The sequence below is a fragment of the Pseudonaja textilis genome, chromosome 2, assembly GCF_049901715.1.
Source record: "Pseudonaja textilis isolate UNSWEBS1 chromosome 2, rPseTex1.2, whole genome shotgun sequence".
Classification (NCBI taxonomy): domain Eukaryota; kingdom Metazoa; phylum Chordata; class Lepidosauria; order Squamata; family Elapidae; genus Pseudonaja; species Pseudonaja textilis.
The window spans coordinates 78,111,776-78,139,374 of record NC_141991.1 but is presented as its reverse complement, the minus strand read 5'-3'; the positions used below and the strand labels follow the sequence as shown (position 1 = coordinate 78,139,374).

At 34.9% G+C, this 27,599-nt stretch overlaps 2 protein-coding genes across 5 annotated transcripts in view; both read left to right on the top strand.

The window, feature by feature from the left end:
* SEC24A (SEC24 homolog A, COPII component) overlaps positions 1-12,904 on the top strand; it is a 38,970-nt gene extending 26,066 nt beyond the window's left edge. For all 3 annotated transcript variants that reach the window (XM_087924373.1, XM_026696491.2, XM_087924374.1), the window contains exons 13-23: positions 1,757-1,963; positions 3,196-3,316; positions 3,795-3,953; positions 5,099-5,272; positions 5,635-5,745; positions 6,092-6,267; positions 6,552-6,689; positions 7,671-7,775; positions 7,922-8,014; positions 9,341-9,444; positions 9,924-12,904. In XM_087924373.1, coding sequence (XP_087780499.1) covers positions 1,757-1,963; positions 3,196-3,316; positions 3,795-3,953; positions 5,099-5,272; positions 5,635-5,745; positions 6,092-6,267; positions 6,552-6,689; positions 7,671-7,775; positions 7,922-8,014; positions 9,341-9,444; positions 9,924-10,038 — 1,503 coding nt within the window. In that variant the 3' untranslated portion in view covers positions 10,039-12,904. The remainder of the gene's footprint in view (positions 1-1,756; positions 1,964-3,195; positions 3,317-3,794; positions 3,954-5,098; positions 5,273-5,634; positions 5,746-6,091; positions 6,268-6,551; positions 6,690-7,670; positions 7,776-7,921; positions 8,015-9,340; positions 9,445-9,923) is intronic.
* Positions 12,905-16,652: 3,748 nt separating this feature from the next.
* CAMLG (calcium modulating ligand) lies at positions 16,653-25,066 on the top strand. Of its 2 annotated transcripts, none has more exons than XM_026696492.2 (4): positions 16,653-17,218; positions 19,633-20,084; positions 21,458-21,523; positions 21,810-25,066. In XM_026696492.2, exons 1-4 carry the CDS (start codon positions 17,032-17,034, stop codon positions 21,999-22,001), a joined length of 897 nt encoding a protein of 298 aa, XP_026552277.1. In that variant the 5' UTR covers positions 16,653-17,031; the 3' UTR covers positions 22,002-25,066. The 2 variants fall into 2 exon arrangements, with proteins under 2 accessions (XP_026552277.1, XP_087780501.1); XM_087924375.1 differs by having other exon boundaries at positions 16,904-17,356.
* Positions 25,067-27,599: the final 2,533 nt, after the last annotated feature.

The window sequence follows — 27,599 nt, the reverse complement described above, 5'->3', positions numbered from 1 at the left end:
CTGTGGTGCAATGTGGCATTGGTGGATGGACATGATGTCCCAGATGTGCTCAATTGGATTCAGGTCTGGGGAACGGGCGGGCCAGTCCATAGTATCAATGCCTTTGTCTTGCAGGAACTGCTGACACACTCCAGCCACATGAGGTCTAGCATTGTCTTGCATTAGGAGGAATCCAGGGTCAACCGCACCAGCATATGGTCTCACAAGGGGTCTGAGGATCTCATCTCGGTACCGAATGGCAGTCAGGCTACCTCTGGCGTGCATATGGAGGGCTGTGCGGCCCCCTAAAGAAATGCCACCCCTCACCATTACTGACCCACTGCCAAACCGGTCATGCTGGAGGATGTTGCAGGCAGCAGAACTTTCTCCACAGCGTCTCCAGACCCTGTCACCTCTGCCACAGGTGCTCAGTGTGAACCTGGTTTCATCTGTGAAGAGCACAGGGCGCCAGTGGTGAATTTGCCAACCTTGGTGTTCTCTGGCAAATGCCAAACGTCCTGCACAGTGTTGGGCTGTAAGCACAACCCCCACCTGTGGACGTCGGGCCCTCATACCACCCTCATGGAGTCTGTTTCTGACCATTTGAGCAGCCATGTGCACATTTGTGGCCCGCTGGCCTCCTCCACGTCTCCTGATACACTGGCCTGTCTCCTGGTAGCGCCTCCATGCTCTGGACACTACACTGACAGACACAGCAAACCTTGCCACAGCTGGTATTGATGTGCCATCCTGGATGAGCTGCACCACCCGAGCCACTTGTGTGGGTTGTAGACTCCGTCTCATGCTACCACTAGAGTGAAAGCATCGCCGGCATTCAAAAGTGACCAAACCATCAGCCAGAAAGCATAGGAACTGAGAAGTGGTCTGTGGTCACCACCTGCAGAACCACTCCTTTATTGGGGATGTCTTGCTAACTGCCTATGCTTTCTACCTGTTGTCTATTCCATTTGCACAACAGCATGTGAAATTGATTGTCAATCAGTGTTGCTACCTGAGTGGACAGTTTGATTTCACAGAAGTGTGATTGCCTTGGAGTTACATTGTGTTGTTTAAGTGTTCCTTTTATTTTTTTGAGCAGTGTATATTTTAAGCAATTGACTTTTCAATATTATTTTCCTGTTCCATGTAATAATATCTAAAACATATTTTGGCCTGAGACCAAAATAACTTCAGTTAAAATGTTCATTACCTAATAATGGGACAAATCACAAATGGCAGGCAGCAGTGTGAAGAGTAACTCCAGTCCACTTCTCAAGAGCCACCTAAACAAACTCTTTCCACATAATTGGACAAGAGGGTGCCTGAGTTATCTACACAAGATTAGGACAGTCAGAGGGCAGCTACTGATCTTTCTGGTTCATTTGTGTAACCTACACTCTCACCCTCTGTTCTGTATAACTAACTTTTAAAGCTCTAAGCATCTGATCAGTTATTATACTGATAAGCTTGGAACCTGAAATTTTGAAGCTTTCAGTTCTATCAGATGAGATGATGCTGTTACATGTAAACAAAATAAACAAACGGCTGAGTGATTAATTTAAGGTCTCCTCATTGGAGAAACCCTAATAATGGATGGTATTTCCAATGGTGGTACATCGGTACATAAATTTTTAACATTAGACAAAAAACTTTCACTTAGTACTACTATTGATTTTATTTCAGTTTTTTTAATCTGCAGAGTGGGCTTCAAATATTGGATAATATAAAAATTGATAAATAATAACATATAAAAAGATGGAAATTTGATTTCTTTCAGCTGATTCAAGATTTATTGAGAACTTTGCCTCAGATGTTTATTAAATCTTTGGAAACCCAAAGTGCTTTGGGACCTGCACTACAGGCTGCCTTTAAACTTATGTCACCTACTGGGGGTCGGATTACTGTCTTCCAAACTCAGCTTCCATCTTTAGGAGCAGGTGCACTCAAACCACGGGAAGAGCCTAACCAAAAAGCATCCACAAAGGTTAGCAAAACAAAATTTATGCCTGATTTTTAAGTGACTCTTAAAATCTTTTTTTTTTAATTGTAACAGTTCTTTTTAAAAATAGTTATAGTCTGCAGTGGGGCTGCAAAAATGCAAATTTTTCAACAGAAGAATATCTTCTAAACCACAGGAAACTATAGTTCTCCTTTATTCTGCTTTGGTCAGATTTAGCATTGAGTTCTGGATAGTATTCTGAGTTTTATAATTTAAGAAAGATTCAGAGAGACTGGAACAGGTTCAGAACATGGCAATGAGAATGATCAGCAGAGCAGAAACTGTTGTGTGAAGATGTATTTGAAGGCACTAGGCATACTTAGTCCTGAGGGGAAAAAACTAAGGGAAAATATAATACCACTATTCACATATCTGAAAAGGTTATTTGCAGAACATGTTCTGTATCACTACAAGAATTACGGATTTAAGTTACGGGGAGATAGAGTTTGACTGCATACTTCCTAAAAGTAGAGCAGTTCAGCTGTAGAATTTATTTTTAGACAGGTGGTTTTTGGGGGTGTGCATGTGTACCCTTCAAGTCATTTACTCTGTGACTGTCTGGACAAATCCCTGTAGTTTTCTTGGCAAGATTTCAGAAGCGGCTTGCCATTGCCAACTTCCTAGGGCTGAGAGAGGTTGGCTCAAAGTCATCCAACTGGTTTTGTGTCTCAGGCAGGACTAGAACTCTCACAGTCTCCTCAGTTTTAGCTTGATATCTTAACCAAACTAATTCTTGAACATCTCTACAGGATGAATACAAATATAGGCTGTTATAGATGATTTAATTTCATTTGCTCTACTGAACAGGCCATTGACCCTAATGCCTAAATGGCCATTTTCAATTTGACTACTAGGAAACCTAGACTCAATTCATTTTGTAACAAAATCCTTGCGTTAGTTTGAACATTACTAACATTTTTAAATATTAGGCAATAGCCAGTGTAAATCAATATTTGAACAATGCTGTCCTTACAGTAAGGCTGTGAGCAAAACATCACTTTTCAACCAACCACACGCTGCAACTTCCCTTTACCCAGCATTCCTGGTGAAAGCATCTTGAGTGCATACACAAGCATATGGAAGAAATTTAGTACAAAAAGGCTGTGCTAAACCTTTGGGAGGATGCGGCTGCTTCAGTGCTTTGATGAATATTGCTTTGTTGGTGGCATAAACATGAGTGAAACACCCCTTCAAGTGCATATTTTGCCTTTTACCAGGATGTTCCTCTGACACCATCTACTGACTTCTATAAAAAATTGGCCTTGGATTGCTCAGGACAGCAGGTTGCAGTTGACTTGTTTCTTCTTAGTGGACAGTATTCTGACTTGGCTTCATTAGGTAAGACATTCTTCTTGCTCGCCATTTAGGAATGCTTTGTTAAAAGATGTAGATTGCGCTGGGATGATTATAATAAAATATGGTCATCCTTTATCAAAACTGTTGCATAAAACTATATGTATGCATGAGAAGCCCTGTTCTACTGGTTTGCTTTCTTTTCTGCTTGATTAATAAAGGTATACAACTATAGTAAAGTTGTAATGAACTTTGTTTTTACAATTACAGATTTTAAATTGTAAAAACTAAAACATCACAATCAAAAGATGGAGCAATAAATGTCAATAATGTACTTGATGATATTTCCAGTTCATTGTGTTTAAAAATCTGTTCTTTAGGAAAGAAATGTATTCTACTTCAATAGTTAACCTAATGCTTGAAAAAAATGTGCAAAAATGTGCATCTTTTTCTTACTTTAAAACATTGTTCTTTATATTATATTACTCTAAGTCCAAAAATGAAATAAATTTACTTTTTTTAGGATGTATATCAAGGTATTCTGCTGGTAGTGTCCATTATTATCAAGCTTACCATCATCAACACAATCCTCTTCTGGTGGAGAAATTACAGAAGGAACTAAAGCGATATTTAACTAGGAAGATTGGCTTTGAAGCTGTCATGAGGATAAGATGTACCAAAGGTCAGACACTTTGTATGCCAGTGTTAATTGAAGTATTGTCAAAACTGCTTAAATAAGTGAAAAGGTACATGTAAAAATCTGAAATTCTAAGTAGCCTGAATTTGGAATTCTGACATTATGTTTAATACTCAGCATTGCTTAAGTTACTATTCTTTCTTTACATGTATGAGCTTTTAGGAAAGAGTTGTCATAGAATATTATAACCTATTGTATAATCAGTGAAGGCTATTTCCACATGTGTAAATCATCTGAGATAGTTGATTCAAAGATCATGGGAACACGGCATCCTCTTCCCCAGGAGCAAGGTATTGGATGGTTGCAGTGGAAGCAGCTCTCACCCCTGCCCTGCCCTCCCCTTTCCCTAGAGTTTCTTATATTGTTAAATAAATTGGCTCAGGTCTTTGGAGAATCTGGTCTGCCTATCAAAGCAGATTGGTACTTCTAGGAAGATTTTTAAAGAATGCATTGTAAATCCAAAGGTAAATTTATGCCTTAAATGTTCTTTTTTGGTAAAAGGATAGATTTTGGAGGGTTGGGGGGAAGAGGACATCTTGAATCAACAGGTAATGCAAAATGAGTTGCACACATGAATGAGCTTTCTTTTGTATTTATGAATGAGATGATTTTTCTAAACTTAAGCTTATTTTAACCACAGTTTTCAAATGTTTTCATGATTCAAAAGAACATAGCCCTAAGTCTATATTTCTTCTTTATTGTAAAAAAAAGGTACATATTTTAATTTCGATTCAGTTCTATTATTGAAAACATAACAGACTTATAATGATAACGCTGTAGTATATTTGCATCACTTATTTAAGAATGTTTTAATCAACTTAAGCAGTTCAAGAGAGACTGGCTACATTTAGATTGCCCTTTTATGTGGTAAAATCCTCTCTGTACGCACAAAGAAATAGTGTTCCTCACTACATTGGGAATAATACTACAAAAACTTTATGACAATGGGATGTGTTTGCCATACAGAAATTTCATTTCCCACACATTGCTTCTGCTTTGATGCTTTGAGCTGAGCATGACACCTTATAGAAGTACTCAGTGACAGTGCTTAATATGTGGAAAATTGAAGAATGAATACTAGTCATTTTAAACTTATTATAATGTTTTAAACATTATAATTCTTTTCACAGGCCTTTCAATTCACACCTTCCATGGCAACTTCTTTGTACGGTCAACTGATCTATTGTCTCTGCCAAATGTGAATCCTGATGCAGGCTATGCTGTCCAAATGTCAGTAGAGGAGAGCTTGACAGATATGCAGGTGGTCTGCTTTCAGTCAGCCCTCCTGTATACATCTAGTAAAGGTAATCAGCGTGTGGCATCCAGTATACATTTCAAGGTCACACCTTCCATGCTCTTAATAACACAAAAAAGTTGTTATTAAAGTCTTTAGACTTTTGCAGTTTCCATGATTAAGAACTTTATAGGTTATTGGCAGATACTCATGGCTTTCAGTGTTAAATGGCACTTTGGGTTTGAAAAAAGCAGAAAGTAAAATGTCTTTTACATAAATTTGGTTAGAAAACAGCAATCTCTATTTAAATTTGTAAGAATGAGTTTGAATAATGCATTTCACCCCATGTCCGCAATAGAATTAATTTATTGTAGTTTTTGAAACATATTCTGAAATTATTTTAAATGCTATTAAAAACTGCTTTTTTAACAGGTGAAAGAAGAATACGTGTCCACACACTGTGCTTACCAGTTGTAAACCAATTGAGTGATGTTTATTTAGGAGCTGATATACAAGCTATTACGGGCCTTTTAGCCAATATGGGTATGTGCTGAATTGTTGGATTGAATTGCACAATATTTTTTATTCCATTGATACTAATCATTGTACAAAGTTTAAAGATTGGTGGTAATGAATGTTTTGGCTGAGATTGTTCTAGAATGCATAAAGATGCTTTACAAAATGTATCTACCTAAAAAGCTTGGCAACTGTGCCACAGCATAAAGAGCTATAGTTACTATAAAGTGTTGCTTTGTATTCTTTTTAGTAAGTTGGATATCTGTGTGTGTGAGAGATATTGAGTGAGTGAGTCTTTAGTATCCATTGATAATACTTTTTATTGCGATTGTCTTTTTGACAATCAAGTAGACTATGTTCTGTTCCTTTTCAGCTGTTGATCGGTCAATTTCTGCTAGTTTGAGTGATGCTCGAGATGCACTGGTGAATGCTGTAATAGATTCTCTTTCTGCATACCGCTCATCTGTCCTAACCATTCAGCAACCAGGTCTTATGGCTCCTGCATCATTACGTCTGTTTCCATTGTTTATCCTGGCTCTCTTAAAACAGGTAAAAATAAAAATAGAAATTGCCTTAGAAATAAGAAGTTGGCTTAGAAAGAAGTTGGCTAAATAAATTTAATTAAAATTAATAATAACCATTTACAGTATTAGTGTTATTTTTTCCCAGATATTTATATGCAGTAACAAATTTAGAAAAACTATTCTTTATTGAGAATAAGTTTCCAGACTTCCTGCATGAAGTAAAAAAATGTATGGTTGGAATTGATGGTCTTGACATGTGCATAATTCTTAAGTTGTCTTTTCTGTTTTCTGTTGTACTTTTGTTTACAGAAAGCATTCCAAAGTAAAACAAATACCCGTTTAGATGAACGCATCTTTACAATGTGTCAAGTGAAAAGCCAACCATTAGTGTACCTCATGCTTATTATGCATCCCAATCTGTATAGAATTGACAATCTCACAGATGAGGTAAGTTCTTCATCTAAATTTGTCTGGAAATCATTGGATGTATCTTCCCAATCTCAGGTATTATACAAAATTGTACTAAAATGTTTAATTTTTGTGCACATTTATAATACAGGCATGCATTTCCATGCTTTTCAGATTTAGGGAGCAGTTTTCTGCAATATTCTGTGTCAGTCTTCTTTTTTCTAAACCTCAAGTTTTGGAAGTTTGGAAAAAGGAAAACTTTTTCCTTTTCCCTATCAAAGCCTTGAGGATGATTTACTTATGTGAGTATTGACAATCCAGAACATTGTAAATAGGGACCAATATTTGACATGATAGGTGAAGGCATTAATTATGAAGGTAGCAATTGTGACAGACTTTGAGAGTAGATATAAATATAATAGCTTTCAAGATACAGTATAAATTGTGACATTTATGAATTGGATTATTAGTTGGCAAGTATAGAAATGTTATACACTGTTTCTATTTTTGTATGTAGTTGTCTAATTTTGTGCTTGATATACAAATTATTTAGCCATCAAATTCAGTGTTTTCGTATGTGTTTAAATGGAGATATTGAATTATGATGGATAATTGCAAAGGACATTAAAATTGAATATATGCAAGTAGAATATCTGATATTACAAATAGATATGAAAGAACTAAATTTAAATGGTACACATTCCTGTACTTTAACAAATGGAACAATATTATTACATGCAAGTAATAAAATAATAAAATTTAACGTTGTTAAGTTTAAGTTTCTTTCAAGAACAACTATTGATTGGTTCCTGCAAATGAAAATACCTTTCATAGTGCAAGGAACAGAAATTGTGTGCAATTTGCAAACCACTTCATCTGGAAACATTAATAATTATTTAAAAAATAAGGTTGGAAATTATTTTTCTTTATGTCATAGATATATGATAATAATGTATGTTTTAGACTTGATATCGGTCATGGTGTTTTATTTGCCTATTAGAAATAATTTTATCTGTTTAGGGAGCCCTCAACATTGGTGACAGAACAGTACCTCAGCCACCCATTCTTCAGCTGTCCGTAGAAAAGTTAAACCGGGATGGTGCTTTTCTTATGGATGCTGGCTCTGTAAGTAGGATTTTATATATACTACAAGCAGCAGGAGGCATCTCATTCTCCATAAATAAAGCTTTATAGCAGTACTTTATTAGCTTGGTTTGAGGTAAAGGTTTAATGCATACATTATTTACTAATTCCTGTGTTTGAATATACAGGTCATGTTTTTATGGGTTGGAAAGAATTGTGGACAGAACTTTATAAGCCAAGTACTTGGAGCCCCAAACTATGCATCAATACCACACAATATGGTAAGAATATAACACGGTAAGCAAGGGTAGACAGCCTGAGTCCTTCATAATTTGGACTACAATTTTCATCAAGCGCAGTGAATATGATAATGACTAAGGATTTACAGAGTTGTAGGACAATACCTTTACAGCAGATGGCAGCATCTAGCCAAACTGGTCTTGAAAATGCTAAATGGGGTCAGATCCAGCTGGATGGGAGATCATAATGAAATCTTAAGAATAGATTGTACAGTAAGCAAAGTTAAAAAAAAATATCAAAAGGTAAGAACATGGCATTTCCATACTATACCGCTGCCAAGAAAACAACAGGAATATACTTGCCAAGATCTGAACTTGACTCAAGAAATTTAAGTTGAAGTATCAGTCGAGGTCATGTTACCTACTTCTATTCCTTGAGGTAATGTGAACTACCCGAAAGGATTAAGGCATGGCCAACAAAGTACCAGTTGTGCAAACTAAAGTGTTTTTTAAATAGACCTGCAGAGAGCTTTTGTGATGCTGGCTTTTAGATACCCTTATGAATGCTTGAGTTTGCACTTTATAATTTAGACAATTTTCCAAAAATGTTATCATTAAATAAATGTTTTGTGCACTATATGCTTCAGTCTAGTGTAACATCCCATTTGCCATGTTATGTACATTAAAAATACATGAAATTCTGTTCCCATTTTCTTTGTGTGTAGTATCCCATTCAGAATGAACAGACTTTCTGCTTTAATAGATATTCCTTTCCCACTTAATGTAATACATTACAGTTTTCTATGTAGGTAGATCTTGGCTTAGGACAGCAATCGGGACCATAATTACTGTGGCTAAGCAATGCAGCCATAAAGTGTGACCTCCTGTGACTATATCACCTAGCAATGGCAATTCTGGCATTCTGAGATGCTGTCAGTAAGCAAAGATCTTGCTTGACTGGGACTTCTGACTTTCCCATTAACTTTGCTTGTGAGAAACCAGCAGGGAATGTTGTAAATCATGGTTCTCTGACTGTGGGCATTGCAACAGTCAGAACTCCAAGAACCTGCCATTAAATTCCCTGTATCCAGTGTCACTGTAAGTTTGATTGGTCAATGAACACATAGTCGTAGTCAAAGACTACTTTATCTTAAATTTGCTTAAGTGTTCTCCCAGTGCTCTGTCTCTCGAAAAACACCAGAAACTCTACGTTGTGTTCTGATAGAAAAAAGTATACTCTTGGAGAAGTCGCTTCATGAAGGTGGAATCAGTCCATGATGTATACACTGCTCAGTATTCGGAATAGAGAATATATTTTATAATATTTTTTGCTCCATCATTACCCACATTTTTGTTTGCTTTTGACAGACACATCTTCCAGAATTGAACACAGCTGAATCATCTAGAGTGCTTGCTTTTATTTTCTGGCTAAGGGAGCAAAGGCCTTTCTTTCCTATATTATATATTCTAAAGTAAGTAGAATGCTTGTGAAATTTGATTGAGAGATTGAACAAAAATTTGCATGATTGCCTTTCTGAACACTAATAATTGCATGCATGTAAGTACCTTAAGTTGCAGACTTCCTTCAGTTCATGTCTGGTACAACAAGACACTTTTTTTGCAGAGACAGAAAGCATATTCAGTGCAAAAAAACCCCAACTACTACTAGCCAAAAGTATTAAGTAATGCCATGGAAAGGAATAAAAGAAGGCAATGAAGATGACGCAAATGGAATTATGAAATCATTAACATTTATTTGCAGGATTGTTAGCAATTTAGACTGTCTAAAATAGACAAAGTTCTTTCAAAGTAAATATTGAACATTAATTCTATGCATACAATAAATGTTAACTAAATATGATCATTGCTAGTCAGTTACCATGATGAATAGTTCTAAAAGAAATAAAGGATGTAAAGATGTACTTATAATGGCCTTCTGTTTATTTTGAAGGGATGAGAGTCCGTGGAAACCAAGTTTCTTACAAAACATGATAGAAGACAGAACAGAATCTGCATTATCATATTATGAATTTCTTTTGCATATTCAGCAAAAAATGAACAAATGAGCTCTTTTCTTAAATGGTTCATCTGCTCAAAGGAATGTATCCTCCATGCAGAACTCTTATTCCTGTAATGCTCCTATAAGTTGTTGGCCTGGTGCAGTTGATGAAAATCTCACTGTGATTTCCCATCTTCTCTCCCCCCACCCCCAAAAAAAAAAAGGAAAAGAAAAGCAAATAAAGGACTGTGGAATTTTTAAGTACACTATTGTGTAGTTGTACGTTAAAACTTTAAAATAAATATGAATATGTTGGACGCCTTTAATTTACTGCAAAAATGTTTCACAAGTAAGTAATTGTGGCATAAGGCAATATTGGAGAAATGCTTATAAACTAACTTTTTTACCTTTCATTTTTATTTTTCTGCTTTGTGTTTTGCTGCTAGAATTAAAAACTCCAAGACTTGAGTTTCCAGGAAACTATATTGTCTTGATTATACAATACATTATTTGTTAAAAGTTGCCTTTTTAAAGGAACAATGAAAAATACATTGTGAACAAAAATACTTGCAGTTTTAATGAGTGTAGTTTCCATTTCTTTTAAACATTGATTATGATAAGAACAAAAGTAAACTTGAAGTAGTCTACTTGGGTTTAAAATGAATATCAAATAATTCATTTGAATACCTTTAGGATGTGTCAGTATTCTAGGTATTGAAAGATTAATGAAATTACATTATATTCAGTAAGAATTAAATTTAAAAAGATCTGATGCAGCTGAAAAAAATAGTGAAAAATAATTGATCCTAGTCTTGGCTGTTAGCATGATGTGTTTGGTCTTAATTCATTGAAAGTAAATAGGGGAACAGACAGTAAACCAAAAACCATTGTTTTCATATTGTTTTATTAATTTTTCAGTCATCTTTTTGTCATGGGCTGAGGTTTTGATAAAATGCTTACTGGTTAAATAATACATTGGTGGTGTATTTAATAGTTTGTTGAGATCCAGAGGAGCATCAGATTTAGTAGTAATAATTTTGCTATTCAAACATTTTGAGGCTTTAATGGAAAAACTATAGACAGGAACCCTGCTCAATTCAGACTGTTCAAATAATGGATAGTTATAAAAGATAAGTCTTAGTTTTATGATTCCCTGGAAATTGCTATAATTTAAGTAATATAAGTGTATTGACATTTGTAAAACAGAAGGAAGTGTGGTGGTATATTATGGCAATCATTGTTTCTACATTGCTCTTTACTTCACTCGCCCCCTACACCCACCCCACCAAAGAAAAATTGAGTATTTTTCTGCTGCAAATCCTTCCTGGTAGTTTTTGGTAGAATCATTTGCATTGATTTGTTGGTCATTGCTTTAATTTGTTTAATTTCACCCCTCTGAAGAATTTGTGCAAAAAGCCAGTGAAGTTGTTTTCATGAACTATGGTATTTATCAACTGCCAACTGAATAGCAATTGTAACAAATGTTATAGCAATACTGTCTGCATCATGACCTATTTAGTTTGTTGGAGTGATTTATGAAGATTTTTAGAAAATGGTTGCTGAACAACTGAAAGAAAGGGGGCATTTCTTTAAAATGATTCAGATATCTAAAACAAAATCTACCTGCTGACTTCAGGAACCTTATAACTGATTTCACTGTTTTAGTTTTTTTTAGTTCAGTTATTTTGAAATGTTTTTTAAAATATTGGTAATCTAATTCAGAACCATAAAATCATGATGAGATATGCACTTGTAATTATGGAAATCAGTCAGGTGCTTTAAAATACAATATGTGGTGGAGGATTAATTAGCTCTTCTCCAAAAAATATACACAAACCTTTGTGTATAAGCCAGCTTTCTGAAAAGAAGGTATAGGCAAAAATTAGATACAGGGAAGTATGTATCTAGCACCTCATGCTGGCTGTGGGTTCCTCCTTGCTTCAGACATTCAAGTTGAAGCAGAGGAATTGGTCTAATCAGATTCTGTAGAACTTTAATGGTAAAATCCTGACGAGTAGCACCGTGCCTAACTTTTCCGTGTGTAAAAATATTCTTCTGCATGGAGAGGAGAGAAAGGTATGATGTAGACATAGCTCTACTTTATGTAAGATAAAAATAATGGGGTTTGAATAAATTATGGAACCTGATAAACATATTTCAAGAGTACATCCCTAACTAACTCTAAAAAAATGTTAACTGTGAGCATATTATGCTCTTTGGATGGAATACTGTTTAGAATGCTCAGGCACTTTGAAATAGAAGTGAATTTTCTAATTCTTTCTGAGGAGAAAATTGATATCCTCCTCAACTTCTTAAGAAATCCAGGGCAAATCCATGTATAAATGTTAAATCACAATTTATATATGTCTTAGGTTCTTTAATAACATAAGTAAGCAAGAGTAGCCTCGATGCTCCCATCTCAGCATGGCAGTCACCAGCAAATGTTCTCTATTTTTCTAGTTCAAGATTTTAAAGAATAATTAGTATGATTTACCAATATTCTAATTTGATCGTGCAACAACATATTAGCATTTACTTTTCTGTAACTTAATTTGCATTTGAATAAATCCTGATTGTTTTGCAATAATGTGGAAAAACTTGTTTATTCAAGGTTAATTTAACATATTAAGGGACCATCAAATGTGACAAGCCTTCTCTTCACTACATATTAAATTCTTAGTAAATTTGATTTTGTAAAGTAGTGTAAAATATTGTAATATTAATCCTTGTTTTCTGAACTCAGACATTGATCTTTAGTGTGCAATTGTAAACCTTGCTCTTCTGACTTGAAGGCAAGGTTTTGTTCCCCTTTTTACAGTTTGTAATTTTCACTGTTTTATTCCTGTAAAAAGTCATTTGTAACACATGCAAATGCTTATTTTAGCTGTGCTAATTTATCAAATTTGGCTACTCAATAAAATTAATTGAAAGAGCTTGCATAGAATTTTATCAATGTTTTTATAAACAAAATGGAACATGCAGAGACTATCTGACCATTTAATGAATAAAATGATATTCAGTACATAAAGAGATACTTCTATGAATGATTAGACCTGGGGATTAATGCTGTTTAAATGCAGTGCAAATTGTGGATTGAAATACAAACAGTTTAATGTATTTTTACCAGAAGCAAGTAAGATTCATTCTTCTGATGTGGTAACCTTCACATTCAGCAAATAGTTTAAATAAATATGCAGAATTACAATGTAAAGAATTGCTGGATCATTGACTAAAACATGGTCTGACTATTAATTAGAATGCTTCTCTGAGAATTGCAACTAATCAACTTAAATAAGCTAGTTAATGTATTTTTTAAATTTCAATAATCACATTAGGCTCTTTTATGAGGGATGCGCAATATTAGAAAATATATCTTAATCTGTCCACAATTCTAACCAGTACATCTGTGTACATAAAAACTTTGGAAGGTGAATTAAAAACTTCAGTATTTATTTGGAATAGTACAGTATCTTGTTAAATTAGCTCAATTTTTCATGAAAGATTAACATTTTTGGAAGTATTTTATTATTTTTTCAAAGGTAGCTCAGCCAGCTTTTTCTGACTGCATATAATAGCTTATTCATTACAATTACTTAAATCATCTTGTCCTGTATCCAGGAAACACATTTAGTTATAAGCAAAATATTAAAGCTACTGTCAATCAAGTCTTAGCACTGAAAGCATTTGGGTAACTTTAACTTGGTTGAGAGGCTTGACTCTGATGAGAACTGGACAGGGAACTTTAAGGGAAAACAAGGGCTTAAAGGGAAGTTATCTCACAAAATAGCAAACCACTTCTTTGTTATCAACACATATCAATAAAATCATGAATTCAGTTTGGCTTGGAGGATTTTTATCAGTTATATGTAGTATATTATTTATCTTCACTGTTTAATGTGGAAACTGGGAAAATTTAAAAAATGGAAAGTAATAAAAACTACATTTGAATGACATGTAAAATGGATCATTAATTTTGCCCTTATCCTATATTTTTGGACCATAATCACTAATGTATTACACCAGTCAAACAATTCACAACCCTTGGCTAAAAATATAATTGTGTAAGATCTTTAAAACCAAATCATTAAAGAAAATAATTAAAATTAGAAGACACAGAATTGTTCCTACTGGTATTCCAGTTGATACCTCAAAATCTAAAGAACAAAATTTTAATAAGCATTTTCTGAGTACAATTTTCAAGTCAGCTATTTTCATGCCATGGAGCCCACTTTAAATTAGCTTGCTATTCATAATGTGGGAGTCTTTATCAAAAACTTCCTTTAACTCAAAGTATATTTTCTCAACAGCACTTTAATAATCTATTAAGGAAGTTGTTAGACTGGAATTAATTAGCTTATTAGAGCAGAATTTGTTTTTATCAAATCCATGCTAGCATCTGGCAATTACCACAGTAGCTTTTTATTATCTACTCTAGAATCTCAGCATTGGAATAGTCCACAATATGCTGATTTTTTTTAAAAGATAAGCAATATTTATTCTGTAGCCATCTGGCACTTTAATAATTTCCAGAATTTCCAACAGAATAAGCCAGCTTTCTGAAAAGAAGGTATAGGCAAAAATTAGATACATCTACCTCAGTGGTATCAAACTCATGGTGTCATGGCTGCATCATGTGACCTATCACAACTTTTTTCTCCTTCACTAAACCAGGTGTGGGCATGGCCAGTGTGAGGCATCCGGCCTGTGGGCCATGAGTTTGACAGCCCTGACCTAGATTGTAGTTAGTTCGTTCAATAACCTTGGATGCAAACATCTTTTTTTTTAATATACAATAAATCCATTTCATTTCAGCCATGTGTCGATTAGGTACATGTTTTATGTGCTTACAGTTTATGGTTAATATCCTTATCAATAAAATAACAATCACATTTTCATATAATATCCAATATATCTATTTTTAACAATCTTATTTTTTATATATTCATCTAATCCATTTCAATTTATTTTGTTTTCTAACCATTGATAAATAAATCCCATACCATGTAATATTCAGATTCTTCTTTCCCTTTAATTTCCAATGTTAATCTATTCATTTCTGCACATTCGGATGCAAACATCCTCTTTCTGTTGAACTCAAACTTCAATTTTGCCCATCAGTTTCTTGGTGAAACATTTTTTTTGTTGAGTCTGATACCAAGTTGAGTAGCTTTCTTTTCTATCTGTTAATATCTGAACTTCTTTTTTGAGCAGCTATTATAGTGAATGTTATTTTGAAAGCATCCAAAAAGCCCTTTTTGTTATACGTATCTTTTCCTCAGCTTATTCTGAAATGTTATTTTTTTAGTGTATTCTACTATTCTGAGTTACCTGACCTTTTTTGTGGAGTTTTTTTTAACAAGCCAAGATTTTGTCAAAAAAATGAAACATAAGATGTGATGCAGTTCTGCCCTTCCGTACGTTCATGCAATCATATTAATACCAAAGGAGCAATGATTAATGTTATGATACATCCAAATGCCCTTGATCCTAACATAGTTTACTTTTCAAATTTGTCTTTTTCTCTTCATTAGCCCCACTGACTTAATTGTCCTCCCTCTTTTTCTCTTTGAAATTGTTTGCCAAATTCTTTTAAAACCCTTTCCTCTAAGCCAGACCTCCAGAAATTAGAAATAATATGTAAATAAGGATAGGTCATGCACACAATATAATTGCATTGCTTTCATTTTGAAGGTGATTGCAATTTGTTTTTCAATTTATGTGTGCCTAGGCACCTACACATTCCCAGTTTCTCATGTAGCCCATTGGGAAAATTAATTTCACACCCCTGTTCTAGGCTTTGAGCTTTTCCCCATTAGCTTCTTCTGACACGGGGTAACACTTATTATTGAATTTATTAAAATCCTAGATAACATGCTTTGCTATGCTCAGCTTTATTTCCCCTTAAAATCAAACATTCCAACATTTTTCTCCCAACATTCCTGCTTCCACTTCCTCTTACTTTGTCTCACCATTCTTTATTTATTCCAAACCATGCCTTTATATTGGATCTTATTTGTAGCACTCAAAATTAATAATAAACCATTCCTAACCACTTTTATCCTAAAGTGTTACAAAACATTACATTTGTTGCATTTTTATTTAAATGACATTAGCTCTATAGTTTGCAAAACTTATAGCTCAGTAAAAACATAAAATTCAATTACACCAAATAAATCTAAACCATTTTAATAGAAAACAACTCTAGCACAAAATCACTAAAAAAAAAGCTCAATATAAAAGATGAAGAATAGAATAATTAAAATAAACATATGCAAGCCGAAGGCTAGGAAAACAAAATCCTTGCCTAAATACTGACAAGACCATAACTAACAGTTTATTAAATTCTGTATAGAGTTCTTTCATAATTGGGTCGCATTATCAAAAATCTTTAATATCTATCCATGGTGTCTTATTACATTAAAATAGGCCTTTAATATTTATCTCCAGGCCAAAGAATGAGATATATCTATCTAGATTCTAGAGAGATAAAAATCAGCTATACGGTATTTGGAAGATACCTTGTGGTTTGACTTTAGCTTAGCGGCAATATTGTCCGTTTTTTGCAAATATTTTTGAGATTAGAATGGAAAACAATTTTGGTATTTTCTTAATTATTTGGGGGATAAACCATTAACTTCCGCTATCAACTGGCTGCCAATGGAAATACGCGGAGCCCCGCCGGAAGCAGCCCGGAGCTGATCGTGACGGAACCGATTATGATTTTTTCCTAACCGATGAGATCATACTCAACTTCATCCCTTTTCACCCGCTTCACTCCCGAAGCCTTTGCCGCCATCTTTGCTAGGGTCGGCAGCTTCTGTTACAAGGGCTTTAAACTTGCCCCCGTCACCGCGCTGCCGATTTTGCTCTAACAGGAACACCCTCATCTAAGATGGCGTCGCTCGTTTCAGCGTCTGAAGGCGGTCCTCAAATGTCGTTAGTTGCGCTTGCGCGTTAAAGAGCGGCTGTCAGAGCTGGGGGCCTTGGTGATTTCCATTGTATTACTTGAGGAGAGAAAAGCCTCGAAGGTGGTCGCAGCTCTTTCGGCGAGCGGCGGGTCATGGAGCCGGATCCTATGGAAGGGGAAGGGTGTGATATCAGTCACCATGAAGGAACCGGCGGGTCTTCCCCACCGCTAAGCGGACTCACAGCCTCTCAGCGGCGGGCCGAAATTCGCCGCCGAAAGCTCCTGATGAATTCGGAGGAGCGGATCAATCGCATCATGGGTTTCCATCGGCCGAAGGCGGGTGAGGACGGGGCGTGGCCTGGGATCGGGGGGCCCCGGGCGACGAAAGCCCAGGAAGCCTCGGCCGGAGGGAAGCGGGGGGCCCTTGTCCTCCGTCTTCTCCAACCCTCCCGCCCGGTTCCTCGCCTCCTGCCCCGAGGTTAAAAATCTGGCCTTTTTTTTTTTTTTTTTGCAGCAAAACTTTTGTTTCTAGCAACACTGGAAACGGCTGACTTAAGGTAGCGGCCAGCTATTTGGCGCTTCGAGCTTCTCAAATATAAAAGGTGTCGCCATTCTTGGATAATGGAAATTTAATGGAGTTGCTTTCTGATACGTTTTAAACCCATTATTTGTTTAAATGGAACCGTCACAGTCAAATGGTTATATTGTGTAGGTTGTTCGGGAACTGCATTCTCATTTTGGGAAGAAAGTCAAATTTGAATGGAAAACGCAATGTCTGTGAGTTCACCCAAACAAGAAAACCTTACGTTAATGAATAGCATTTTTTTAGCGTAATTGGAGGTATCTTAGTTGCTATGTTAAATTTGGGGAAGGAGTTGAGATTTGTAAGAGAATTATTACATTTTTAGCCTTGCCAGTAGCAATGGGTGGTACGGAAAAGGACACTGCCCTTGCAGCTGAAAATGCAAAGGATCTGCAAGCTCTAATAATCAAATAAGGTAGTCCCTGACTTAACCACAACTGAGGCTAAAATTTCCATTGCTAAGCAAGACATTCGTAAAGTGACTTTTGCCCCAATTTTATGACTTTTTTTTGCCATAGTCACTAAGTGAATCACTGCAGTTGTTAAATTAATCATGAGTTTTAAATGAATCTGGCTTCCTCCACTTGACTTTGTTGGGAGCCTGCTAGGAAGGTTACAGATGGTGAACAGATCTGTCCTTGGGACAGTGCAACTGCCATAAATACATGCCAGTTGCCAGGTGTCTGAATTTTGATTGACCATAGGGATGCTACAATGGTTGTACATGTGAAAACCAGTCATAAGTCACTTTTTAGTACCGTTGTAATTTCAAACAATCACTGAACGAATGGTTATAAGTGGAGGACTACTTGTACCCTAGTAGAAAAATGAGATTAAAATTAAATATAAAGAAGACCAAATGATATCAGATAGAGTAACCAGCCTTAGAAGATTATTGCAGTGATGGATAGTCTTTGCCTTTTGGGTCAATCATCAACAGTAAAGAAATCAGCAGCAAAGATGATCTTGGAAAATACGTTCATATACCATGATCTGTCTATTATCTATACAGTTCAAAATTATGTAAGCCAAGTAAGTATTCTCTGACAGAATAGATATCATTTTAAGATGACTTCATTGTGGGCTGCAGATGCATTAAAGGTGACCATGAGGTTTTCTAAGCATGCTTAGAGAATATCTTAATTAGTTAGTAGAATTCTATAGTTAGTAGAATATAGGAATGAGTGACTAGTCCAACTCTCTAGGCAGTACAATATATGATTACTGTTGATATTTTAAATATTTTTTTCAATGCACAAATAAGCCAATGTAAAACTGTTATTAAGAGATGATTATTACAGGGGGGATTTATTCATTTCTTTTGAGCAATCGAATGCTATGCACCACTGTATTTTTGCATACAATATTGCTTTATAATGACATTTAAGATGTACAAACAGATAATTTCTGTGGCTTTTCATTATTATTGATAATGGAACATTTACTCTAGGGCATATGATTCTTTGAGAAGCAAGAGAAAAATTGAGGGAGTTCTAAAAAATCCAACAATGTTTATGGGTGTATATCTGTGTTCTTTTATATTTCAACAGTTGTCATCATTTTCAGATTGGGATGCACTTCTAAAATTTACTGCATAAATATATTTGCTAATGTCTCTGAGAGCTATAGATAAATGGATTAGAAAAAGCTACATTATTAATGTCTAAAAGATTTATTACATGTGGCACAATTCCCTATTCTATGCAGAAAATATTGTTGTACATACAATAACACAGTCCTTCATTTACAACTATTCATTCAACAAATATTTGAAGTTATGATAATACTGAAAAAATATGACTGTTCTTACTTATGGCCATCGCAATTCCCTCAGTGATCAAAATTTGGGTACTTGATAATTGCCATATATTTATGCCTATTTCAGTGTCCCTGCATCACATGATCACCATTTTCCACCTTCAAATCAAGGACCTCGTGTACTTTCCTCTGCTGAATCTGTTGTGATTGTGGGGAATTTATAATATATTTATATTTTAAAGAAGTGCACATGGGAAAGAATGAATTTTAAATGTGGTTATGTGGAAGAGGACTGGTTAATTGAAGCCTCATATCATTTGTCGATATCCTATACTTTATTCTACGTCTCTTAAGAATTTGTTATCAACTTCAAATTTGTGGTATGATTTCAGTTTTTGTTCTGTTCTCTTTAGATGATGACACTCATTCAGAAACTAAGCTTCAATTGGAACAGGATAAACCAATTTCCCTTCCTGCTCCTGTTTCCAAACGGATTGTGCTTGGTGATACAGTCTGCAACTTATCAGGAACGGCTGACCACACAAGCAGTTTAGCAGAGCACAAAGGAGAGAAGATAGACTTATTTAGCAAAACTCATGAAGTTGGTAGCGATGGCAGCAGTGAGCTCCGGCAACGCAGTAGAGGGGAACTATTGGACGTTCCACAGAGAGCACCACGGCATGGATTAGATCAGTATTTATCAAGGTTTGATGAAGCGATGAAGCTTAGAAACCAGCTGATGAATGAGAAGCCAAGTCAAGAAAATGGAAGCGTTGTGGAGGAATTTGATTCCTTTCACATTTTTAGATTGGTGGGCTGTGCACTCCTTGCCATTGGTGTTAGAGCTTTTGTATGCAAATATTTGGTAAGTTTTTAAAAAAAATCTTAAAATTTATTTTCATTTTTCTCCCCTTTTTTGTCTTGGTTGCCTTGCTGACAGGTTTGTAAAGTAGTACATGTATGAGGTATTTATGCAAAACAATTATTTTCTCATGGCTAAATAGATTCAGGTCCAAATCCATAAAATCAGCTATTGTTTCTAGCAGTAATTATTAAGAACTGTGTGAAAGTCTGTTCTTCAGAGCATCTTTAATGTAAGTAAGTACTGGTAGTCCTCAATAACCACATTTGAGACTAACCACTCCATTGCTAAGTGATGCTGTAGTTCAGCAAAACATCAGATGATCATGGCAGATTTACACTGTCAATTCTACTATGGTTAAGCAAATCACTTGTGGTCCACAACTTGCAACTTACTGCTAGCTTCTCCACTGTCTTTATTTGTCGGAATCCTGCTGTGAAGTTCACCATTGTCAATTGTATGACCATGGGATGCTGTCGTTTTTATAAATGAACCACTTGTTGAAGTGCCTGATGGTGATGTAATTGTACTAGAAACAATGTCAGGGAATTAGAATTTATTACAGGTAGTCCTCGACTTACAACAGTTCATTTAGTGACCTTTTGAGGTTACAATGGCATTGAGAAAAGTGATTTATGACCATTTTTCACAAAGCAGCATCCCCATGGTCATGTGATTGATATTTGGATGCTTGACAACTGGTTCATATTTATGATGGTTTCAGTATCCTGAGATCATGTGATTATTATTTGTGAACTTCTCACAAGCAAAGTCAATGGGAAAGCTCGGTTCACTTAAGAAATGTGGCCAGAAAAGTAAAAAAATGGGGCAAAACTCACTTAATAAATTTTTCACCTAGCAACATAAATTCTGGGCTCCCTTCAAAGTAATCCTAACTAATGCATTTTAATATTATGCACTGGATGCTCAAAGATCTTTGGGTTGGAAATGATAGGCCTGGTTTAATTATCATTAATATATTAATATTTAACTTACCATAGATAACAATCCTCCACCCATCTCCATAGCTGTGACTAAATATGTTTAACACCTATGAGTTAGAATAGAATAAAGGAATAGAATAGAATTATTTATTGGCCAAGTGTGATTGGACACACAAAGAATTTGTCTTTGGTGCATATGCTCTCAGTGTACATAAAGGAAAAAATATTTTTTTCTTTCTTTAAATAAAAAACATTTTTTTCTTAATCAAACGCAATATGTTTGATTAGCAGCATTTTAAAAAGTGCTTTTTTTAGCCAAATCATTGAAATGTTACAAGAAATAGAAGCTTTCCTTGAAAGCATCTGTTTGGTATGATTTCTAACGATTATTTGCTAAAGTATATAATTTTTTATTTTATTTTTTCTCTACAGTCAATATTTGCTCCATTCCTTACTTTACAACTTGCATATATGGGACTGTCAAAGTATTTCCCGAAGGTAAGCATTTTATTAGAAAAAACAGATCCTTAACATTTCTAATGTGCAGTGACCAAGGATGAAGGATTCACTTTAGTGATGACTGATGTGATAGACTTAGACCTGGGAGATTCATGTTCTCCGTCAACCACAGAGTTCTTTGGGTGATCCTAGGCTAATTGTTTCCTTATTTGGAACAAATTGTGGGAGAAGAAGAAGAAGGTTCTATAACGTTTAAAATGAAATAAGATGCTTTAAGATGAAAATTCTGAAAACTTAAACTTTCTTTTTTTTTTTTTTTGCACAGAGTGAAAAGAAGACAAAAACTACAGTATTAACTGCTGCTCTTTTACTGTCTGGGATCCCTGCAGAAGTAATTAGCCGTTCCATGGACACTTACAGCAAAATGGGAGATGTCTTTACAGACCTTTGTGTTTATTTCTTTACTTTCATTTTCTGTCATGAACTGTTTGTGTTTTTTGGCTCAGAAGTGCCATGATAGCAGCTGAGGGATTCAATACATCAGCAGGACTATTTTATAGTCTTGAATTCTTTCACACCTCTCTGTAAATATACAAACAGGGTTAAATGTTGTTCTTCAGTTCTTTCTGAATTCAGTGTACTTTAATCATAGCTATGAAGGAAAAGCTGCATTCCCAACTAAGAGGGTGAATTATTACAGGTTAGGTATCATATGTGTAATCTCAAACATGGAAGACAGAGTAACAATGTTTCAAAAGTGGGCCTTTCCTGCTACTAAGGAAGACATTAGTTTTCCCACTATGGCAGATGCCACCTTGTATTTTAATATTTCTCTTTTGGACACAAAACCCCAAGACAACTGAGGTATTGTGTGGTTGACCGAATTACATTTTATGGCTTTGTTCCAGAATTCTTATCTTGAGAACTTATATTGAAGCTTCTGTTGAACAAAAGATGGGAAAGCTATTTTGGCCTATCCCTCCATTTCATGTGCCCTTCAAAACACTGGGATAAGTACCTTCTGCAACATCATATAAAGGGCACAGGCAGTTGAAAGGCATAGTAGGTAGTGCTTCTCTTTCTTCCTCCCATCAGAAGCCCATGCTTGAAACTTGATCTTTTCCACTATGGATCAATCCAGAATGATTTCTTAAGATCATTCCTCTGTGTTAATATTTGTCATTTCAATATACTAGTTCATACTTCGAGCAAGTGGCATATACTGATAAAAATGCTGATAAAATTCAGAGGCTTCTGGTTTTAGGAATGTGATTAGACTGGGTCAAATTGGTTTTTCGTCTCCTTCATTACAGGTGGTAATATTCTGTTGATAATATAGAAAGATGAATTTAAAAATAGCAGTGTAATTTAACTTGACATTTATGTACGTTCCCATTTGAATTGGAATCTTGCTACTCTTGTTTACATGAATTAGGAATATGCTGCATTAAATGGACACTGCAGATTGAAATACTGGTCTTTGGGTTATTAGCCCTTTGAACAATTGTCACTAGTTTCATTCATCTCTTTGACATTTCAGTTAATCTTAGATTTTTTTTCTTTGTACTACAAGTTAGGCCAAGCCTCAGTATCTTCCATATATTTTCTTTTCAAGAATATGTGCATGGGATTTTTAGTATCTCTACCTAAATACCAAGGTACACTGCAGCGCAAGAAGGTGCAAATTAGTATTTTACCCCAGTGTTAGTCAAGTGTTTAATATGCATAATATTTTAGAAAACAGGTATCAGAGAATATGGTCTGTTTATAGTAGAATGCTAATTTTAAAATATATAAATTGGTTCTTATAAACTCATCTGAAAACAATTACTTGAAGCATCTTCCACTAAACTTAGCAAATCCTGATGTTCCTTTTTGACCTTCTCTAGAGTCAAGCCTTAACTTAGTTTTAAAATTGGTACCCTTTTATATTTTGTTAAATACAAGCAATTTCCCACGTTTTCACATTTATCTAGCCAATCACAATGACTATAAATAATAAAATATGGCAGATTTTATTCGTTGATCTTAATTTGCATTAGATTTTATGACCATTACGGGCTGAAGGAGATGTGCCATGTATTTGCAATCCTTTCTTATGTTACAGTTCTTCCTTATCTTCATCTTGTCACTGTTATGTATATTTAGCCCATTCTCAGTATCTGTAAGTGGTTCTATCTTGCAAAGATTTGGAAATTAATCAAAGATACAAATTATACAGTGGAATATTTTCATTATTCTGATAAACGAGATGATTTTTTTTCTTGGATTTTAATTTTTGAAGTGTCTGCTGTCAAGTAGCTTGACTTAACTGGAAATGTTGTTTTGCCTTGCCTACAATTATTACAGATAATTTAACAGACTAAATTTAAACACAGGTTTTTAAATACTTGATAGAAAGTTAAATCGGTTCTTCCTTTATAATGGACTCATAAGTTTCCTTACATTGTAATTTCAGTAATTGCATTTACTGAACCAAATTTTACCACTGCTCCCTGGAAAAAGTGTTTTGAAAAATAAGTCATAGCTGAAATACACAAAGAAATGTGCATATTTTGGCAATGCAGTTTAATTTGGTTTAAAAAACAAATTTGTCTCTTTACAACATGAACTATAATACTACCTTGAGAAAAGTCTATTTTAAGTTTTTACTCTGCATATTTAATTTTTCTAAATTCCTATAATTCATATTTTTGATGATGGACTTCAAATATTGATAAAATAGCATAAATCTAAGATCTTTTTTGATATATTTTTACTTCAAAAAGCAAATGTAAGGTATAGAATTATCAATCCCATTTCTTGATATTTTGATAGTATCTTAGCTATTTTTGCCCAATGACTGCGATGGTGAATATAATCAATTACAAAAACCCATTTCTGACAGTGAAATCTTATCTAAGACCCATACAGGATAGACTGTTTTTAGATAGTGATTCTAGAAAAAAAACACCCACTCATTCCACAGAAAATAAAACAGATAAAAGTAGGAAAATTAATGACCAACACGTTAAGATGGACATCTGCATATTTTCCCCAAATGTTTGCTCCACAAAAACAAATATTTGATGTTTTAAAACCCACCACAACACTTAGATATTCATCCATCTATACTTTAAAAAAAAAAGGGGGGGGGGGTAGAAAACATCATAAACAAGATTCAAGTTTAAAAAAAATTATTGGTCCTGCATTGAAAAATGTGCAAAATATCCTCTTTAAGTATGGGGCCTTTCTAAGGAAATTGCTAATATCACACTAAGCAGTTTTTTTTGGCATCCTTATGTTTAATATTTTTTACATATTTAAATGCAAATAGAAAATAATTGGGCAGAAAGCCTGGTGGTTTAAAAGTTTCTCCAAGCACAAAGAAGGAGCAGCTCTCCTGTGCTGTCTAAAAGTATGTATATGATGAAATAAGCTGCTTTGTGTGTTTCGTTTTCCATAATTTGGACTTTCTCTGTAAAAATCTTACATTGTTGTAATAGTTGCATTGATTCTGTTAAATGCATTGAAGCTATATATGTTGCAATTATTTATGTTTTGGCATTACTTGAATATACATTAAAATGTCTGCAAAGATCAGATTTTGTTAACTTTCCTTATTTCTGAATTAGTAATTTAGTACAGAACGTTCTGGTTCCAAGAGGATTAAGAAAATAAATCAGACCTTTGTAGCTGAATTTAACAGTGCCCTGCCTACTATCTGCTGGATAGAACGCTTCCTGGATCTATAAAACAAAATGTTTGGAAAATCTGGTTATTTCCACATTTTTTTCATTTTTATTTTTATTTATTTTGATTTGTCAATCGCTTACAAGGTAATAGGTTTTATATATATACATATATACATATACATATATATATACATATACATATATATATATATATATATATATACATACACATAGTTATGAATACATGAAATGGGTACATATAAGAAAAATAAAAGAAACAATAGGACAGGGACGGTAGGCACGTTGGTGCGCTTATGCAGGCCCCCTACAGACCTCTTAGGAAAGGGGTGAGGTCAATAGTACAGTCTAAGGTGAAAGTTTTTGGGGTTTGGGGAAGAAACTACAGAGTCAGGTAGAGTATTCCAGACATTGACCACTCTGTTGCTGAAGTCATATTTCCTGCAATCAAGTTTGTAATAAACTTGTTATATAAGAACAGCTTTACCCTTTATCCTCCATATGATCCATAAGAATTCATTCCTCAAATCCGCTACCTACTTTGACTTGGTGATCTCTTAATGTGAATACCGTGAAGATTCTTGAGAATATGACACAGATATTGTCTTGTGTCATGAGAATGCCAGAGATTTCCAGAACTGACTATAATGGAAGAGTGCCTTATAAAGATAGCCTTATAATTTCAGGTAAAACAGATGCAATTAGTTTTTTTAGAAAACTAGTTCCTTTGATTTTTTAATACCAAACTTTACCAGCTCTGATTTTTCCTGTCTACCTATTGAGAAAAATGGTAACATGGCTTGGTCTGTCTGGAGAGTTGCACACAATAATGTCCAGTAGGATTTGTGTGCTGAGTTCAAGTTTTTTGGATTATATTGGTAAAAATCCTTAGATCTTATGGTTTGGTTCTGTGCAAAAAGTTCTGATTTGTCTATCAGTGTTGATTTCAGCTAGGTTAGATGTAAAATCATATGAAGCCATGCATCAGGTCCATATTTTAGCACCACTGTGGGGCCAAAAACTGAATCTAATTACAAAACTTCATTGCAAGTAAAAGAACTATGATTTGTGTTTCATACGGATACATCCATAGTAACAACTGAAGGCAACCTGATCTCAAATCCATCACATATGAACCTAAACTGTGTTTGCAGTGGTTCACTGGGTTCAAACAAATGTGTTCTGTGAATTGGTCCAGATTAGGATCCCATCAAAAATTAAGAGGACATTTCTTTTGCATTGTTGCAGGGCCCCAAGTTGCCCAAAAGTAATTTGGTAATTCTTTATGCTCGAACACATGGTTCGTGATTTGACTGAAATTTTGTACAACCCTAATATATTTTTTATGGGACTAAGAAAAGTTGTTTCTGATCCACATTTTTAAAGCCACAATGGAATCAAAACTGGACAGAGAAGAAATATTGGGATGTATGCCACCCCAAGAGTTGTCATGAGAGATGGTGATTCCAGGCAAATCTCTCCAAAATATGAAATTGAGAGGATTCATGTTTCATGCCGATGATCAAATGTCTATGCATTTCCATTGTACAACAAATGTGACCAGTTGTCTATGGAGATTCTCAGTCATCCAGGTCATGGTTGTGCCAAAGGTGCTTTTTCAAGAGGCAACTGGACTTTCTGGCTTTTTATTTATTTATTTATTTATTTATTTATTTATTTATTTATTTATTTTTTTAGTCAAGCGTATATTTGATAATGTATATATAAGTATAAACATGATTATTAATACATGAAATAGATACAAATAAAAGGGAACATTAAGACAGGGACGGTAGGCATGTTGGTGCGCTTATGCATGCCCCTTACAGACCTCTTAGGAATGGGGTGAGGTCAACAGCAGTCTGAGGTTAAAGTTTTTGTGGTTAGTGGAAGAATCCACAGAATCAGGTAGAGTATTCCAGGCATTGACCACTCTGTTGCTGAAGACGTTTTTCCTGCAACTGAGTTTTATGCGGTTTACCCTGAGTTTGTATCTATTGTGTGCTCCTGTGTTGTTGAGGTTGAAGCTGAAGTAGTCATTGATGGGTAGGACATCGTAATGGATAATTTTTTGTACTACACTTAGGTCAGACCAAAGGTGGCATAGTTCTATGTTCTATCTAAGCCTAAAATTTCAAGTCTGAAATACCCTAGGCATAGGGTATTCTCTTGTGAGTAGAGGAGTGAAAAACTCTTTTTGTGAAATATTTCTGGACTCTCAATTGTATTAATGTCCAATATGCAGTGCCGATTCCAGACAGATGAGCTGTATTCAAGGATTGGTCTAGCAAATGTTTTGTATGCTCCAGTTAGTAGTACAATATTACCGGAGGAAAAGCTTCATATGATTAGGTTAACCACTCTTAATGTTTTTTTGGCATTGTTGTTACAGTGGGCTTCAGCACTTACATCATCAGAGATGA

What these genes read in the sequence shown, in the direction of transcription:
- CAMLG (XM_087924375.1), top strand. Translation starts at nt 17,032, where the DNA reads ATGGAGCCGGATCCTATGGAAGGGGAAGGGTGTGATATCAGTCACCAT. An exon ending in TCCTCGCCTCCTGCCCCGAG is followed by an intron (nt 17,357 to 19,632) that starts GTTAAAAATCTG and finishes TGTTCTCTTTAG; the next exon opens with ATGATGACACTCATTCAGAA. An exon ending in CTTTTGTATGCAAATATTTG is followed by an intron (nt 20,085 to 21,457) that starts GTAAGTTTTTAA and finishes TTTTCTCTACAG; the next exon opens with TCAATATTTGCTCCATTCCT.